We start from the raw sequence: 16,926 nt of genomic DNA, 5'->3' as shown, positions 1-16,926 counted from the left end.
CTGAACAGTGTGTTCCGCTGCAATCTGTCTCCAGCGTGCACACTATATATCTTTTTATTGATTGTGTCAGCACAGATTTTCATTATTGCAGTCACATTTTCACATTTCAGGTCTGATTGAATGTTTAACTGCACTACTTGAATAGGAAAAATACTGTTGACAGAAGAGTGCTTGGTTCCCAGTTTTAGCCCTAATCTTAACCGTCTTTGATACCAGCCCAGATGTCAGTTGCATCTATCCCTGTTCTGACAGACTTCTACGTTTTGCATTAAAATTGTTACAAATACCTGCATGTCAGAAATAGACATTAACACTATCAATTTTTGTGCAAATCTGGAAGATTTCCTTCATGTTCCTAAACCACTTCCTCTTAGAAGGATCAGTGTGGATGTAGCAAATACTAGGAAAAGAGGCACAGTAGGGACTCTGTTTTGTGAAAGTTTTAACACCTTTCTTGTTGCTTGACCAGGAAAAGAATATATTGTATGAACAGCTGAGCTACTATAATCCAGAAATTACTTACTATGTATTCAGTAGAAAATTTCTTGCACAATAGTTTTTATATACTGGTATTTTACAGTTAGATTTCTACTTGTATTTTGGAGTGGAGAGAATAGAAGCAGTAAGTTTACTATCAGAAGGACATACTGAATCAGGTCTGTGACCCCAGTGAGTTAGGAAACTTTGATTCAATCTCAGGACATGCTGTCTAGTACTGATCAGCCAGAGACTCGCTGTGACCACTTGGGTGCAGACTGGCTGATAATTACTTTAAGAACACCGTGCTTTTTGTACACGACATCTATACTGCAAAAAATAACAAAATGCCACAACTAACTTGTTATCTGAATACCAGAAACTGGTTGTTCTCACCAAAAAATACCAGCTACCAGACAGCGTGTAACTCTCTAGCTCTCTGTGTATAATTTTTGCAGTTATCGTAATTGGGCATGAAAAAGTCTGATCTGTCTTTCAGCCTCTGGTAAACTTATCAATATTATAGAAAGTTTGCACCAGATGAGGCAGAAGTTAAACTCATCTTTTGTCTCTAAATACTGATTTGTTTGCTAAATACCTTGCTGAAAACAGCTTGCAATGAAAAGTTTAAAATTTGCTAGGCTATTTCTTTGACTTGAGCTGTAAGTTTGTTCTTGTGGAGACAGTGGGATGAGCCTCTCTGAACTTGAGCAAAATTGTTAATATAGTGGGGTTTCATGAAATGCTACTCGTTTGTAGAAATCAGTAAACTGTTTCATTAGGGGCATCTTTTTTGTGGAAAGACTTGCTTGTTGATCACTAATAGTTTAGTGTGAGTTAAGGACAGGAGATAAGTGGCATTAAAATAGTGAAAGCATACAACAAATAGTGTTCCTCAGCTAATTCTTGAAAAAACTGGAGGTTAACACAATATATACATATGTATATTACGCGTACATCTGCAAGTAGTCTACTACTGCTTCGTATAGTACTACTTACTCATGCTGAATGAAGAGTTGTGTCAGAAGATCTTAGAAGGCTTGCTGTAATGAAGGAGCACAGATACTGAAATAAAGAAGTTGCATGTCAGTTGACAATAGGACATTGATTGAGCCTGCTGTTGAGAGGATAACAATAAGGCACCTGATTCGGTACCTACATTTTGCAAAAATTTTCTTGAAGTTACTTTCCTAACAGTGCATGATGATTTTTTTTAACAACTTGCTTTCCACGTAAATGTACATCACATGTATCTAGGAAAAACAGTAGATTAAGTGAAAGCTGCAGCTTCTGGTGAAGTCAGTTTGAAAGTTGCAATTTTCAGTTTTATGCAGGATGCTGAGAAACTTTTTATTTTTAAGTAAACCTAACGCACTTCTTGCCACACAGGATGACACTAGCTTGCGTTGGTTCTCCTCTGTTCTTACCAAATTTACTTCAGAATATTGATCCTTCTGGTCAAGAACTAGATGAAATGGCACTGAAGTATTACATAGTAGGCTTCTTGCCATCTGCCACTAGTGCTCAGATTGGCAGTGGAAAAATGAAAGTGTAAAGTGCAACTCCAGTGACCAGTTCTGATTCTTAGTCTGTGTCTTGACTACTGAATTAGGCATGCCTGGAAACCATCCTAGAGACACTTGGGGCCAGCTGGCATGAAGTGGCCTGTTTGTGCTGGTGTACACTCACCCACGACAGCAGCTGCTGCATGCAAACTATCTACTTGAAGGGATCTCAAAGCTTTTTGCTGTTGAATAGTGCCCAGAAATTGGCTGGGAGACTCCTAGTTGATGGGGGCCAAAAGAATGCCTAGGAAGAGGTTTAAAAAAAAAAAAAGCTCCAAGTACTATCACTTGGTGATGGAGAGGACACTTCCTAGCATTGCTGTGCTTTTTTTCTTGTACTTTTCCATCTAGCTGGGAGACTAGAGGAGTAGAGGGACACTGTCTCTTACATGAAAGCAGTGGTAGCTCTTCGAGCAGTGCTGCTTTCTGTAGTCCAACTGATTTCTAGCTGGTATCTGTGGAGGAGTGCAGGAGAAGCAGGTGGGGCGAAGGAGGAATACTAAGAAGCTTTCAAGGGTCCTGCTGGTTTACAAGAATTGCATGATTTTGCTGAAAGGTACTGTTAATGTTTTTTAAAAAACAGACAAAAAACAATGAACTGTCAAATATACTAATTTGAATATTTTTGCTTAGAAAAGCTTCATATGGTGATTATAGCGTATAATACAGGGAAGAGTTATAATGATATAATAAAGGACTGGCTTACCTAATGCTGGTGATGTAAAGGAAGAAAACCAAAGATTTGGCAGAACCTCCCAAGGTAGAAGTAATTCATGAGGATAGTGTTTCATTTTAGTATACGGTTGGTTTTGGCTTTCATTGTTCTCATGTGAAATGCTGTATTTTACTAAACATTTTTGTCAACTATAAACCCTTCCTGAGCTTTCTACATACTGTTCTCAATTCATCCTAATATTTTGTAGTTTTATTTTATATGTACAATTGTTTTTATTTTTGCAGAGAATGACAAATAGCAGCAGCTCCCCTAGCCTTCTCAATGACAGTGCCAAGCAGTACGCAGGCCATGGTAAGCACTTTTAAAGTAATACATACGAAAGTACACTTGGAAATTTAGGAGATTCCCTTTGGCAAAATTGAGACTGAAGGTAGGTTTTCTCCTCTGATCTGATTTAAGATGCAGGAGAACTTCTTGTCCACTATAGGGTATTATATGATTTCAGCTTTGGACTACAAAAAGTAGTGCTACAGAACTCAAAATTTTCAGCCTTCTTTTTGCTGCAGTGGGGAAAAACTAAAACAACAACAGCAACAAGAAAACATACTGCTACTACAAAAAAATGCAATCTATTGGTCTTGTCGTTTCACATGAGATGCTAGTTTGGATATCCTCCATAAAGCACTGATAGCTTAAGTGCTTTTGTTGCTCCATGGTGATGTCCTTTTTTATTGTGTTTTTCAAGGAGGCTGCTGTGTGGAATGAATATACAGGTTTTTAATCTTGAATTCAAGGGTATACAATTCTTGTGAAATATATCACATAACTGACAAATCTTAATAGATCCCAAGTTTTGTCCTTTAAGCAGTACTTCAACTCTTACAATATTTTTCTTATTATTGGGAACATGTTTTTTCAACCAAACAGTGTCTCTATAGTGCAGGCCTGCACATTCACTAGATGACTGTGAAGGGTATATTGAACTTGTATAATGTGCTTTTCAGAATTCCTTTCCAAATTATAACAGGCACTGCAGATTATTTCAGCTGTAGCTGTCAAGCCAGCTTCTTTCAAGAAGAGCACTATTCCCTTATGGCATTTAAAATGTTGCTGTGCTGAAAATTGCTGTATTAATAATGTTCTAGAACTTCATTTGCATGTCTGAAACTATAGCTAGGCTACTTACACTTATATTTTTTGGTAAAGCAAGGTAGTACGTAGTTCTAGAAAATTAATTTGAAAGCCAAGTTTGTTTTTGTTTTTCTTCCTCCTAGTTCATTTCCAGTAGGTTTTGTGCTTTTGTCCCACTGCACAATTAGCTATTCAAGGCAGTGGAGTTCTACAGTTTTAAATGCAGTCAGTTTGACTGTGTGACAAGCCAAATAGTGATGGTGATGCATGCGAAGGAGAGAAACCAGACTGACTTTTGGAAACCACTTTAAATTCTGTTGTGTCTCTGGCCCTGCTAATTTTTTCCCCTCCTAAGCTGTTCCTCACTCGTAGAATTAGCTTATAAAGGAGTACTGATGAATGCTAAAGAGTGTTTCATTAAAACATAACAAATTAATGCTACCTGTAAACAATAAATTTGATAATTATATAAATTCAGCTTGGACTTTCCTGTTTAAGTTGCATCTGTGATTGTTCAATTTTTGGTGCTTCAATTTTGGAGGGGATACACAGGGAGAAAGAAAATCAATAAAAAACTACTAGTAGAGTATGGACTTCTGCTACATTTAGATCAGATTTAAATTTGTGTGTGACATAACATCTGCATCATTATTTGTAATGCTATGTTGTGCTGAAGGTGACTAAGTTCAGGTAAGTGGAGATGAAGGCTTTAAAATCTTAGTGGACTTTAAATAGTGTCAACAGCAATTAAATGTACTGCATTTATGCTAATGAGCACTATTTCATTTATGCTGTTGCATGGAATCTAATAAATGCTGTAGTTTTCAACAGTGTTGCTAAACGTAGTTTTGCCTGAGGGTTTTTTTTTCCATTCAAACAAATTAAAAATTGTAAGCTTTTTTTCGTATATATGTAGGTGTATAACATGTTTTACATTCTTTTTACAGATCCACTAACTTCACCAAATTCATCCTTGTTTAATGACTTTGCTGCCCTCACCGTGTCTCAAAGGAGAAAGGTAGGCAACAGCTAAATTTTAAGTGGTGTAATCGTGCATGAGTTGACAGGGAAGAAGATCTGGAACAACTTGAAATGCTAGGTGAAATAAGGATGATTCTTCTAGTGTTACTAGGTTTATTTTACTAATTTACTGCCAATATAAATGAGATCCCTTTCATTTGTGTTGCACCAGATCAGACTGTTGCTATTAAGAAATATTCCAAGCATTTGTAAATTGAAGATAAGAATGCTTTGAATATGAAAATTCAGACATGGTCCATTGCGTTTAAAAACAAATTATTTTTATTGCACTGAGGCTTGCAGGTGGTTAGATTATCTTGTACCTTCATGGTAATAAGTTCTGAATACAAGAAGAATCATTCCTCCCATTTATTTGTCCATGCTGTCAAAATAATTCTTTGTTTGAAATGCCTTCAGTTTGAAAGATACTCTAATAATATTATGGGGAAGATAAGGTGTGGTATTTTTCCCCTCTAATCTTTATTGACAAGTCTTCTGCTGAAAGCTAAAGAGCATCTTTGAATACCTTTGACCTGTGCCAACTCAGGCTGTGCTGTTTCCTAATTACCCATTTAAAAGCACAGTGGCTGGAATAAGAGACAAAAGTTTGGTTTAGCCCAGAATTACTTCTTTTTCCAAACTGTCTCTTATCAAAAAAGACATTATCTTGTCCCAGCCAGTTATCAGATTTTGCTTTCAGTGATTACTTTCATGTTTTGCTTCTTATTTGCCACATGATTCTGAACTTTCCTGTAGTCAATAATACCTTTTTTTTTTTTTTTTTTTGAAAGCATGCTGTATCAGTATGCTTGTGACTTTTCATAGAGCTTTATTTGCGTGTTGGCAATTAAGCTCTGTATCATTCCTGCAGGTGAAGATTGAGCATGAAGATAATTACCATAGTTGGTCCATCAGACTATTTTTCTTGAACTAAAATGAAGCTGTAGAATGATAACTTCCCAATATTATGCATCCAAACTAGATGGAATCTCTCAATTGCCTTTTTCCTTAATGCCAGCTGTATTGTACTGGAAGTTTGATGTAAACAACTATGTGTTTACCCAGTTAATGAGGACAGTAAGAAAGAAAATTGTATTCTATTTATATGTGTATGCATATTAAACCACATGCTCAAAAGAAAATGACATACAAAAGCATACTAAAACACTGCTTCTAATACTGACTGTTAATTCAAAGTTAATGAAACAGTACAAAATGGAAGCAAACCAGATAATGTTTGAATATAAAGCTCAAGAAACTTTTAAAGCTCAATTAGTAATGAAAAGTCTGTTCTGACTTGGTCTCTTTTTTTCCCCAAGAAAGAATCAGCAATTAAACCACTTACTGCAAAAATAGTATCAAGAGAGGCATTTATCTGTGAAACTGATTTATTTTTTTTTCCCTCCATTAATATTTCAGACATAACTGGCATTAATTGAAAGGGGTGTCGTTATGCTTTTCCTATTAAACTTTTATTGTTTATTATGGCTTCCATTTTGTGATCTATATTTGTGTAAAAGATTGTTAAATAATACTAGTAAGGGGGAGGTTTTCATCTAATATGATTGGAACTGTCTTAAAATCTAGGCGTCAAGGCTCCCTCTATAGTCAGTAGAGAGAGACAAGCAGTTTAAGTGAACACTTGGCTGACATTAAGAAAAGCAAGGTAGATGAGGCTAATGTCAATGAGTGGTGAAGTGGATAATACTTGATGTATAGAGCTACTAGAAATGAATCTGTAGTAGAAATGAATTTCTGTTGTGACTGTTTGACTTGACAGCCAGACAATACAATGCAAATAGTCTTGGATGTTGTTCCTTACCATTTTTAGTATTTTTTTTTTTTGAGTACAGCATTCAAGTATAGTCATACATTTCCTTGAACTAAATGCTTGAGTGCTGGGTATTTTTAAAAAAATTCTGTGATTTACACCCTACTCCAGTAACTGAGTTTTATTTAGAGCTCGAGCAACATGACTTAAATAGCCAGTGTTCAATACCTGCTGTAACACAAGCTAGATAACCTTCCAGAAGTGCACGTTTCTGTTCAATGACTCTAAAGGGAGCCTTGGTGGCTAGCTCAAATGTAGGTGTTTACAACATCTACTATTTGAAAAAACCTTTCAGTTTTCTTGCTAAGAGCCCAGGGCTAAGGTTTTGTTTGTTCTGAACTAGCTGGCAAAACCAGCATTTCCTTCGTTTATCACTGACTTGGAGGACAGATATAATACAGTCTTGGTAAGTGAATAAAGAGTGATTGTTTTGCTTTGCAAATTAGAAATGTGTTATTTTAAATATTTGGAATTAAGTTACTTGCAAGTATGTAAAAACTGGATGTTTGTATAAAACCATGAATAGTTTCTAAAAAAATAAAATTGTAATATGTAGATGTCTTAAGTTTATTAATATTGTCTCTGAATATTACTGATTGTGTTATTCTGGCAGCCCTTTAACAGCGGGCAAGCCATGTGAGCTTAAATATTTGATAATAAAATATTAAAACTAAGACATGATCAGAATTCTTAATATCCTTGCTTTTTTAGTAGTGACTAGGTTACTGAAGTTGCTTATGATTATTTTCATGTTTTAAAACGGTTACAGCTTTTTAAAAATTTGATCAATTTTACCTTTTGTTTGAAAAGTAAAGTAGTCCTTTAACCTCGAGAATGTTCATAAACCTTATTTTCTCTGTCTAGAAATTATTAAATTGCATTTCAATTTTAGATTCCAGGAAAGCTAAGATTACTATTTAAAGACATTTTATAGGATACTTAAAATGAAATCAAAGGAGCTAAGTATTTCTATAGATGGAGCCTTGGTGGAGGTTCTGTCAACTGTAAACCCTGCTGGATTTACTGTCCGGTTGTTGTAACTCTACATGCAGTAAGACAAGCAACCTTAAAGTGAATTTCCTATAAGAGATTTTCAGGTAAGTATTAATTTACAATGCACAAATAGGATTTGTGAAGCATGGAACAAAAGCTAGAGTTAGACTAACCCTCTTCCCTGAGAATAATGATGTCACTTTTTTTTGTTTTTCTTCAAATACATGTTACGCTTGCTAAAAATAGGGTAACATTCTGAATCTGAAGTTCTTGGGTGTTTTTTCCTAAATTGGCTTTGATCTTTATCTAGACAAAGTTCCTCTGTAAACTTGGAAATAATCTGTCTGGAAAACACATTTGTTTGCATTCATTTTGGTGGTTCTGGTAAACAGTTCATAAAAATATGTGCAACATAACTGATGAGAATCTGATGCCAAGTGAATGATAGCTTAATGTATTAGAAAAACAAAGTGATGAAGCTTTTGTTTAAATTTGTTCTGAGACTGTTACCACCAATCTGGACTAAACGGTTCCACCACTATTCAATAGTCAGCCTTAAAGGATAGTGGAAAACATTGCTATTTTTTAAAGTTTTGTTTTATTTTTTTTATACCTTCAATCCTCATGGAAACTGAACTCTTCTGAAAAGCTCCTGACACTGGTTTAATTTTTTAATGTTTCAGTCACACTTAGAGGAGGGTCATTAAAGTGAGGATTGCTGTTAGTCCTCAGGTTGCAAAGACTGAACAGATTTGCTGTAGTGAACAGAACTTCAATATAGCTTTAAAGCTGTTTTATGTGTTTTACAAAATTCTCTTTAGAACTCCTTCCACTGATTTTAGGTGACTAAAAGCCAGGACAACATACTCTAATTAGAATGGAAATTATGACAGAGATTATTTGGACTGAACTTCACCGAGAACAGGATTCTGCTATCTTGATGTTTTCTGTAGAGAGATATTGCAAGTGGGAGTGGACAGCAGCCTTCTTTAATTCATATACTTTGATCAGCAGTACTAAATGTGCAGACAACATTATTTTGAAACAAAAGATTGCCAGTAAGCCTAGTTCAAAAAACTGCAGGCTTTTTTAATGAGGACAAGGAGAGTTTTCCTCTTAAAAGAAAACAATAAAGCTAACTCTAGGTTCTATAGAAAACAAGTTATTAAGATCTAAACCATTTCCAGCCTATTTTTCAGTGTCCTGTCCTCCATCTAGTTTTGTTACCTGTTGGGAAGCTGTATTTTTCTCCAGCTCTGTCTTGACACCTCTGGTACATCATCGTTATAGTTTTCAGTGGTGTTCATTGAAGAGCCTTGCATGCTGTTTGGTCTTGATGTATTTACCTTTAATGAAAAATGTTCCATGGTCCCTGGAATACCACCTCAAAAGCATGCAGCATGTTCTGAGTAGCTGAGAGGTCATTGCCAAACATCACCTCACATCACTGTGTTTTAAACTGCAAAATTTTGGCTGCACACACTTTATAATGCACCTGGGGGGCTAAACTTAACTTTCAAAACCTGAAACTTTCCTCCTGGGGTTATACATCTCTATTGCAATAATAAAACATCACAGTTGGTAAGCGATGCCAAAAAATTGTTGAAGGAAAAAGGAAAAAAACATTATGCTTCTAAAGAAAACTAGTAAATATTTGCAGGTAGTATGAAGTCTACCTCTGTCTAAAATGTGTTTTAAGGATATGATAATTGACCTGGTGTACAATTTTCTTTGGAATTGTTCTTTTGTTGTATACTGTTGCTATCTTAGTAAATACTACATAGTATGGTATGTGTATGACATGAGTGATTTTTTTACTCTCATTGAGTTTTGTGTATGGATTAGTGATTATTATGTAAGAAATCACGTATTTAAAGCACCTTCTTTTATAAATGTAGAACACGTTTAAATTGATGAGTCATTATATTTTTGTTGCCTCCCCTATTTGTGTATTTGAAGGAAAAGAGCAGAATAAGATGGATTCGCAACATAGCACTTACTATAGAACTCCATAAAAAAAGATCTGGTTTTGTGTCTAAGCAGGTCAGATGTATTGTATGACCTACAGACATCTAAAACTTCAAAAGCTACCCTCGCTCCCCATTTTTAGGTCTCTCTTTTTTTTTTAGTTAGCCACCTAGACCTCTGTCAGGTAACTTGAATGTGCAGGACGTTTTTGGTTATATTTACAAGCTTTTTTGACTCTTTAGTAGCCTTCAAGTAAGTTATTTGCAGTACATTAATTGGAGGATTTCTTAAGCTTGTGTTCACAGTAATTGAAAATTCTATGCAAATACCTAAAACATCTAGAAAAGTACACCAGTTTTGAGAAATCATATGCTGAATAGAGTAAAAGTTGCACCAAAATCCTTAGTCCTTTTCCCTATGCTTTTGGTTCTTAACTGTATCTTGGGATGGTGGTCCTCTGGTAAGTCTTCACTACATAGAGCTATCTGCTATAGTAATAGAAAAAGCCTACTTTTCTGCTAGCTTGTTTCAATTTAGCAGGTGATAGTAATTCCTTAGCAAAGAACTTCATCAGTGACTGTGGTAGCTCTTTGTGATTCATACACAGACCTAGCTTGGCTGCAAAATTTGAGTCAAGACTTCGGTATGTCAACTTAGCTCCATCTAAATGTTTTAGGATTTTCACGTCTTCAACTTCCATGCTCCTGAAGTACTTTTTTGTATTCACACCTGAGAAGTTTTCCTTAACTGTAAGATGTAATGCCTGATCTGTTGGAGCTCTCACTCAAATTTGGTTGAACCAAGATTTTTGTTGCAATGATTAAACATGTTATGGGGTTAAAGCTGTTTCCATGCCACATGGACATTTTAGCTTTCTTTGAATATAAAATATTCAAATAATAAAATATTCAAAGAATAATAAAAATATTGAAAAGAATATTCAAAAACATTCAGAAGAATATTTTTTGCTGTCTCTATATGATACTTTTCAACTAGAGAAAATTTTATTCCCAGAGAAAACCAAGGTTTTATGAACAATAAAAAGAAGAAAAAAGGGCGCATGGAATTTCTATGTATAACATTATAAACAGTAAAATTGTTAAGTATATAAACATTGCAAATGTTGGTATACTTTCCTTGTTTTCTTAACACTTTTTTTTAAACTTTTAGACCGAAAGTTAGGCTACTATTCCATTTTCTGTGGATTTTCAAAGTCAAACAGGTTCCAAAGGTTCTAACATTCAGAAGCTGAGATAAATGAGCGTTGGCTGCCTGTGTACCAAAGAGAGGTTGCAATGAAATAGGAAGTGGAGAGAGTACTTTGGTTAGCCAAATCCTAAACCGTGTAAGGGGTTTGTAGCAATGTTAGCTGCAAGGCTTAAAAAGTAATGACAAGACAGCTGCCTTTTTTCATACTAACAGTTTGCAAATCTACAAGGGTATTCCTAGTGACCCCACCTAGTGTTAAGGTAGGTGTTAAGGTAATACTTGATGAATCCATTTGTGCAGTTGTACTTTTAATTAAGAATGCTACTCAGCTGATTGTGCCTGTATATGGATTTTGGCCCTGACTTGTTCTTTCCATGTTGAAGTTCATAATGATAGCTGGTTGTTTCCCTGTCTTACTCCAGCTGATCTGCTATGGCTGTTGGGTGAAACTTCCACTGATGATAGCTGCTTGAAACAAGGAAGGAAGGAGGAGAGTTCTGATCTAACAGGAGTCATTTGCAAGCTCTGCCAGGGGAGTTCTTGGCTTGTAGTCAGCTTTTAGTTTTTAAGAAAGAAAATAAAACTGTTGGCTCAGTAGAGTAGCACAGTAGTTGAGCATTTAATCTTTTTCTAATGGTCTACTTGATACTAACTTCTGTTTAAAAAGCAAAACAAAACTGAAATACTACAAGGCAAGTCAACATATGAGACTAAAAACACATTTCTTAATTTTGTAGCAGTGCAAGGAAAATAAAACATGGTATACCCAGTTTTTCCTGTCTGATGATATAATACTAGTATATGTTTGTACATGATACAGTCAGTTCACTGTACAAGAGATGAGTCCTAGGTAATGCTACTGTGGTATCTGTTTTTTTTTTTTTTTTTTTTTTTTTGCTATGGTAATTTACAGTAATGCTGCTTAAGTTAGCCTGCGAGAGAGAACCATGAAGTATTTGCTTCAGTATATGCACGTAGACAGCCTTAGATGCTTATTACGGCTCAGGTTATTCACAATATTTTTAAAACACTATGGCCTGCTCACGTGTTTGTATGCTGAACTTTGTTGTGCATGTTTTGGTATAGAAACTGTCTTGAAAATCTAAATACTCAAAGCCCATCAGAGGATAAGTGCATTTTGAGGAGCAGAAATATAATTTGGGGCATGTGTGATCCCAAATAATCCAACTACGGATCTTCAGTGGAACAAAATTTTGGAATAGTGTGTCTTGGTTTTCTGCCTTATCCAGACTTAAATATTACATGGAGGTTATTAGACAGGAGGAGTCTTTATGGTTTGAATCTTCATAAACTTTTTTAGATTTTATTTTTTCCCCTCTAGGATAGCCTTATAACGTTGGTGTGTCCAGCCCCTGAACTGGAAAGATGGAGTGGGGCATTGCCTAATGTATGTTAGTTGCATTTTCTTGTCCATGAAACAGGAGAAACTAGGGGTGAGGCATAACCTTGTTACAGCAGATAGTAGGAAGAAAATAGACTTGCTAAACATGTTCCTAAGCTTCCTTTTGAATGAATGGGAGGCAAGTAATTAAGCTGACTTGAGAAAAATTTTCTAGCGTGGGCTAATTAAGTTACTCATCTGTAGTAGTATTCTGATATGAAGATGCTACTCAGGTCCTCATTGTTTTTAGAGTGGATTTCTTGTTTAAGTGTAATGTTTCTGAGACTTTGGGGGTTGATCTTTCCTAATATATAACACCCTCCCTCTAATCATGCCAACCAATAGCTTCCTACCATTAATTGCTGGCAGCAGCTTGGTTTCACAGGGCAAGGGTTATAATTACTATCTATGGTTGAAAATGCTTACCCTTCTCACCCTGGGGAGCCAAGCTGTTGCTAGCAATTAAACGTAGTTAGCTGTTCTCTGCTTCATGTAAACATTTGCAACCAGTAATTACTATTGCTTCTTACTTCTTTGCCCTGGAGGAACTCAACTGTTCCAGTAATGCCTTGTAGTAATTTGGCTTTGTATTTTTTTTCCTCTTAAACTATAATAATTAATATGAAATCTAACCTTTATTTTTAATTTTAAAATTGGTATTTTTGACCTTTCACAACTCATTTGGAACATGTAACCATCTTGGGAGTTGCAATGTAGTTTGGAAATGCTTGCTTAGGGATTATGAAGTATGTAAATGCTTTAGCCACTTCCCTTAAAAAAAAAAAAAAAACAACAGTGTGCTGAATTATCCCTTCATCTATATGGTTGAGCAGGGTTTTTGTACCTTACAGAAAAACATTATGGAAAGCAAACATGCAATTGCTTTTGTAACTATCTAAAAGAGCTGACCCCTGCCAAGAAATTGGGTTTGTCTAGATGATCATGTCTCCTTTTCTTAGGTAGACACCTCAGTTCAGAAATGATCAGTAGATGCTGAGTTCTTGCTCTTTTTCCAAGGTGCACTCTTCTGCCTCTGCTTTATTTGCTGCTCTGTGTAGGAGGCAGGAGTGTAGACAACTTGATTGTCTTTTTCAAACTGCTCAGTCTATTTGTTCTTTCTATAGAATTTCTCCTCCTGGCAGATACTTTGTTTTCTAGTCTCATGTAAACTCTAATTGGATTTCTGATTCAGATGCAATTTTGCTCATTGAAAATCAGTGTAATTTAGAATGGTTTAAATGCAAATAGACTTTTTTCCCCAAAATGTTAATGTTGTATTGTTTTACCAATGGAATGCTGGGCTTGTAATCTGCTGATGTTTTGTAATATGTAATAAAAGTGAAATTTTAATTTTGTCTTTCCCACTCACCCTTTGGCATTTTAGTTTGACTTCTTTCTTTTCAGTAAGACTGTGAACTACTGGTTTAAGAGCTTATATTTGCTCAAAGTTGATTTATGGCATAGAATTAACCTTTGTTTCTGCCAGCCCCCTAACGTGGTCCCTCAAAGCCTAAAATAGTTTTGTTCTGCTTCCTGGAACCTGAATCACATTGAAAAGAAAATAGTCTCCCTCCACAGAAGCTCAGCTCTTCTTTTGTTTTGGCTCTCCTTCTTCAAATATTTATATACCACCTTTTTGTTATGAAGTATTCAAAACCCCTTTATGAATCAAAACATGACTGAAAGCTGGATTGTAGTCCCATAGCCTGAGGCAGATAGTGCCCTGTGCCTGGAAGAACATCAAGAGTTGAGGAAGATGCCAAGTGAGCTGCAGTAGATATCTTCATGATGCTATTACTTCCCATAACCAAGCTAAGAAAATAGCATACTATATTCAAACCTTGCCCTTAACTTCTGTGTTATTTATATATTTGGTTTCTCAGACTTACAGCTTTGCCATTTATGATAGTAGTAGTTTAAGATGGGAAGTGGTCCAACAGTAGAGTGGTTCTTCCCATAAACAACCTGTATTTAGCTCTACTGGGATCAGCTTGAGCTATGGAAGGACTTTCGTGAACTGTGGTGGACAGGTACAAATTTGTAATTGTAACTGAAATTCAATCTTACTGATTGTTATGAAAGTTGGTTAACTTGATCTTTATGCAGTTTCTTGCCTTTGTAGTTCATATTCAGTGTTGGGCTTCTTGTTCTTTTATAAGCAAATGAGCTACTAGTGATCTGTCTCAATGTTAACTTTTTCCAAAACTTTCAGCCTAAAAGATTTCAGGGGATGAGATCAGGGAATTTGTTTAAGCTATGACTTTGCAGCTGGTTTATTATAGTCTCAACATGTATTTTACCATTTCTTTGTGTATGAGTGGGAAGTCTTTAATTATATTGTCACCTTGTTTATTGAGGAACCACTTTTAAAATGCATATCAAGGTACGTCTTGCTAAGATTTCTTACCAGAAGAAGTAGATAACTGACTACAGGTAAGTTAAACTTCGATTAATAAAAAGTGGTCTTATGTCCAGACAGTGCTAATTTACACTTGCACATCAAAAACACAGCAAAAGAAAAACACACAAGCCCCTAGTTTTTGCTGTAATTGGTATAAAAAAGATCTTGGTCTAAATGAACCTGCATGCTGAAATATTTCTTGTGTTTGTGTTTACAGTCTGGGAAAGTACATGTACATGTTGGTTTGAAAGCATAGAGCAATTTGAAGAACTTCTGAACCTCACTGGTGTGAAAGTCTTTAACATTTTTTTTTCCAGTGTCTTTTTTAATTTAATGTTCATATCATGCTTTTTAAACAGTTTTATTTGTAGAGATCATTAGCAATGTAGTAGAAATTTAACTCCTATTGAGGCTTAAACATCTCCTGCATGTCTACTACTTAAAGCATGTTTTATTTTCTTAAGATTGTTTGTTTCCTATGCATTTATCATGGTAATTTGTTTGCCTTCACCTAAGACAGTACCTGAAGTTACTCTTTTGAATATTAACTTGAGCAGAAATGTTTTTGTTATTGAGTTCTATAATTGGCTACTCAGCTTTACCTTTTATTAATTAATAAATAAACAAACTGTTAATCTTCAGGAGATGAGTCTTGGGAAATCTGAACTTAAAAGGAAGCATATGAAAGTCAATGTTGGTTTCTTCTTCAGTAGAAATCTTAAGGGAAGTATTAGAGTTCAGTATTATGATGTGGTTGAAGGTATCTGTCAGAGAAATATGGATTTTTTTTAAAACTAATTTTTACTGAATTCCTGAAAATGCATACTCATATTTCAGTGGCTGACTTGTGATGGAAAAGTTTGCTTACAAATAATTAGCAGTCCCTGAAGTTTTTTTTTGAAAAACGTTGTTTATTGCAACTAAATAATAATGATTGAAAGGAAACAGTCTCAGATAAATTTTACTTGCAAATTGTTTCCTATTCCACCAATCCAGAAATGAAATCAGTGACGCCTGTTGTAGTGTAGCTTTAGATGAGGGTTGTTAGGAGTGGCCTGGTTTCTCTCCTTCTTTTTCGTAGCCCAGGAAGTATCGACTGGGGATGCTGGATGAGAGGATAGTTCCGGTGGGATCAAAAGCAAGAAAATCAAAGAACCCTATCGGCTGTCTGGCTGACAGGTGTAAAACAGGAGAACCCATCAATATGGTTTGGTGGAACAGAGTCACAGAAAACAATTTACAGGTAAAATTATTTTTTTACTAGTCAAATTTTCAGTACTTTGGATGCTTGATTTTAAATTCTGGAGAATGTTAGAAGGGGTTACTCCAAATATGCTTTGAGATAGGATAAAATATTTTGCAAAACAGGCATAGTGGCCCCCTGAGGAGAATGACTCAGATGTTTTATTTACCCACCCCTGTGTCATATACTCTGATTGTTATATTCTATGGAGGAGAAGCAAAAACAATCAACTGTGTTTTAAAAGCAAGCAAACATGATCTCATATTTTAATTTTCATGTGAGCAAAGTGTTTACTGTGAAACTTAGTAAGCTTTGTTAAAATGATTGACAAAATGCAAAAAAAATAAATAAATTTCTGCAGTGTGGAATGTAACCACTATGAACAGAAACTATAAGTTCTTAAGTTTCATGTTGGGATAGCTTACATTTCTCAACTTGTGCTGGAAACCTTTGTGTTACTTTCATTATTCCTGACTTTCTCTTCAAGAGCTGGACTTGAGCATATCTGATTCTGAAGTAGCAGGCTCTCCTTAGCATGATAATGGAGGGTGATTCTTGTCTGGGAACAATCTGCTCAATGTCAGGGTTTAGATGAAAATTATTGTAGTTGTCATAACTACAACACTGCTGCTATTACTATTTTGCACTTAAGTGGTGCTTTTGATTCTTCAGAGAAAGAACTTAAGTTCTTCAAAGATTTTAGTCATTGCAAGGATTTTCTTCTTTGTGTTTAAGTGATAGAAATGGGTAAATCAACAATAGACTTGTTTACAGCTAGAGTCTGTGGCCCCTTAAATTTCTTTAGTGTCGCTAAACTTTCAATGTGACAGAAGGGCAAACATGAAGTGGATATTAGAACTCTGCAATACCAACACGAATTTTGCTTTACTTAATGTTTGGACAGCTTTGCATTGCTGAAATTTGGAGTAATGGGCAGCACGTTGCATGCAGAGTGATAATATATTGCATAGTTGCCTGGGTGTAAGTCTTGGTTCTTTTGCTGGTGGGGA

At 35.4% G+C, this 16,926-nt stretch overlaps 1 protein-coding gene across 7 annotated transcripts in view; it reads left to right on the top strand.

Annotated features, from left to right (window-relative positions):
• PAN3 (poly(A) specific ribonuclease subunit PAN3) overlaps positions 1–16,926 on the top strand; it is an 83,601-nt gene that overhangs the window by 20,185 nt on the left and 46,490 nt on the right. For 4 of the 7 annotated variants that reach the window (XM_038174921.2, XM_038174906.2, XM_038174913.2 and 1 more), the window contains 4 exons: positions 3,003–3,069; positions 4,797–4,867; positions 7,044–7,106; positions 15,755–15,916. In XM_038174921.2, coding sequence (XP_038030849.1) covers positions 3,003–3,069; positions 4,797–4,867; positions 7,044–7,106; positions 15,755–15,916 — 363 coding nt within the window. The remainder of the gene's footprint in view (positions 1–3,002; positions 3,070–4,796; positions 4,868–7,043; positions 7,107–15,754; positions 15,917–16,926) is intronic. The other 3 variants (XM_038174907.2, XM_038174917.2, XM_038174914.2) reach the window with 2 other exon arrangements.

The sequence above is a fragment of the Anas platyrhynchos genome, chromosome 1 (assembly GCF_047663525.1).
Source record: "Anas platyrhynchos isolate ZD024472 breed Pekin duck chromosome 1, IASCAAS_PekinDuck_T2T, whole genome shotgun sequence".
In the NCBI taxonomy this organism is placed as follows: Eukaryota; Metazoa; Chordata; class Aves; order Anseriformes; family Anatidae; genus Anas; species Anas platyrhynchos.
The sequence above is the reverse complement of the archived record's forward strand: the minus strand, read 5'-3'. Positions and strand labels throughout refer to the sequence as shown.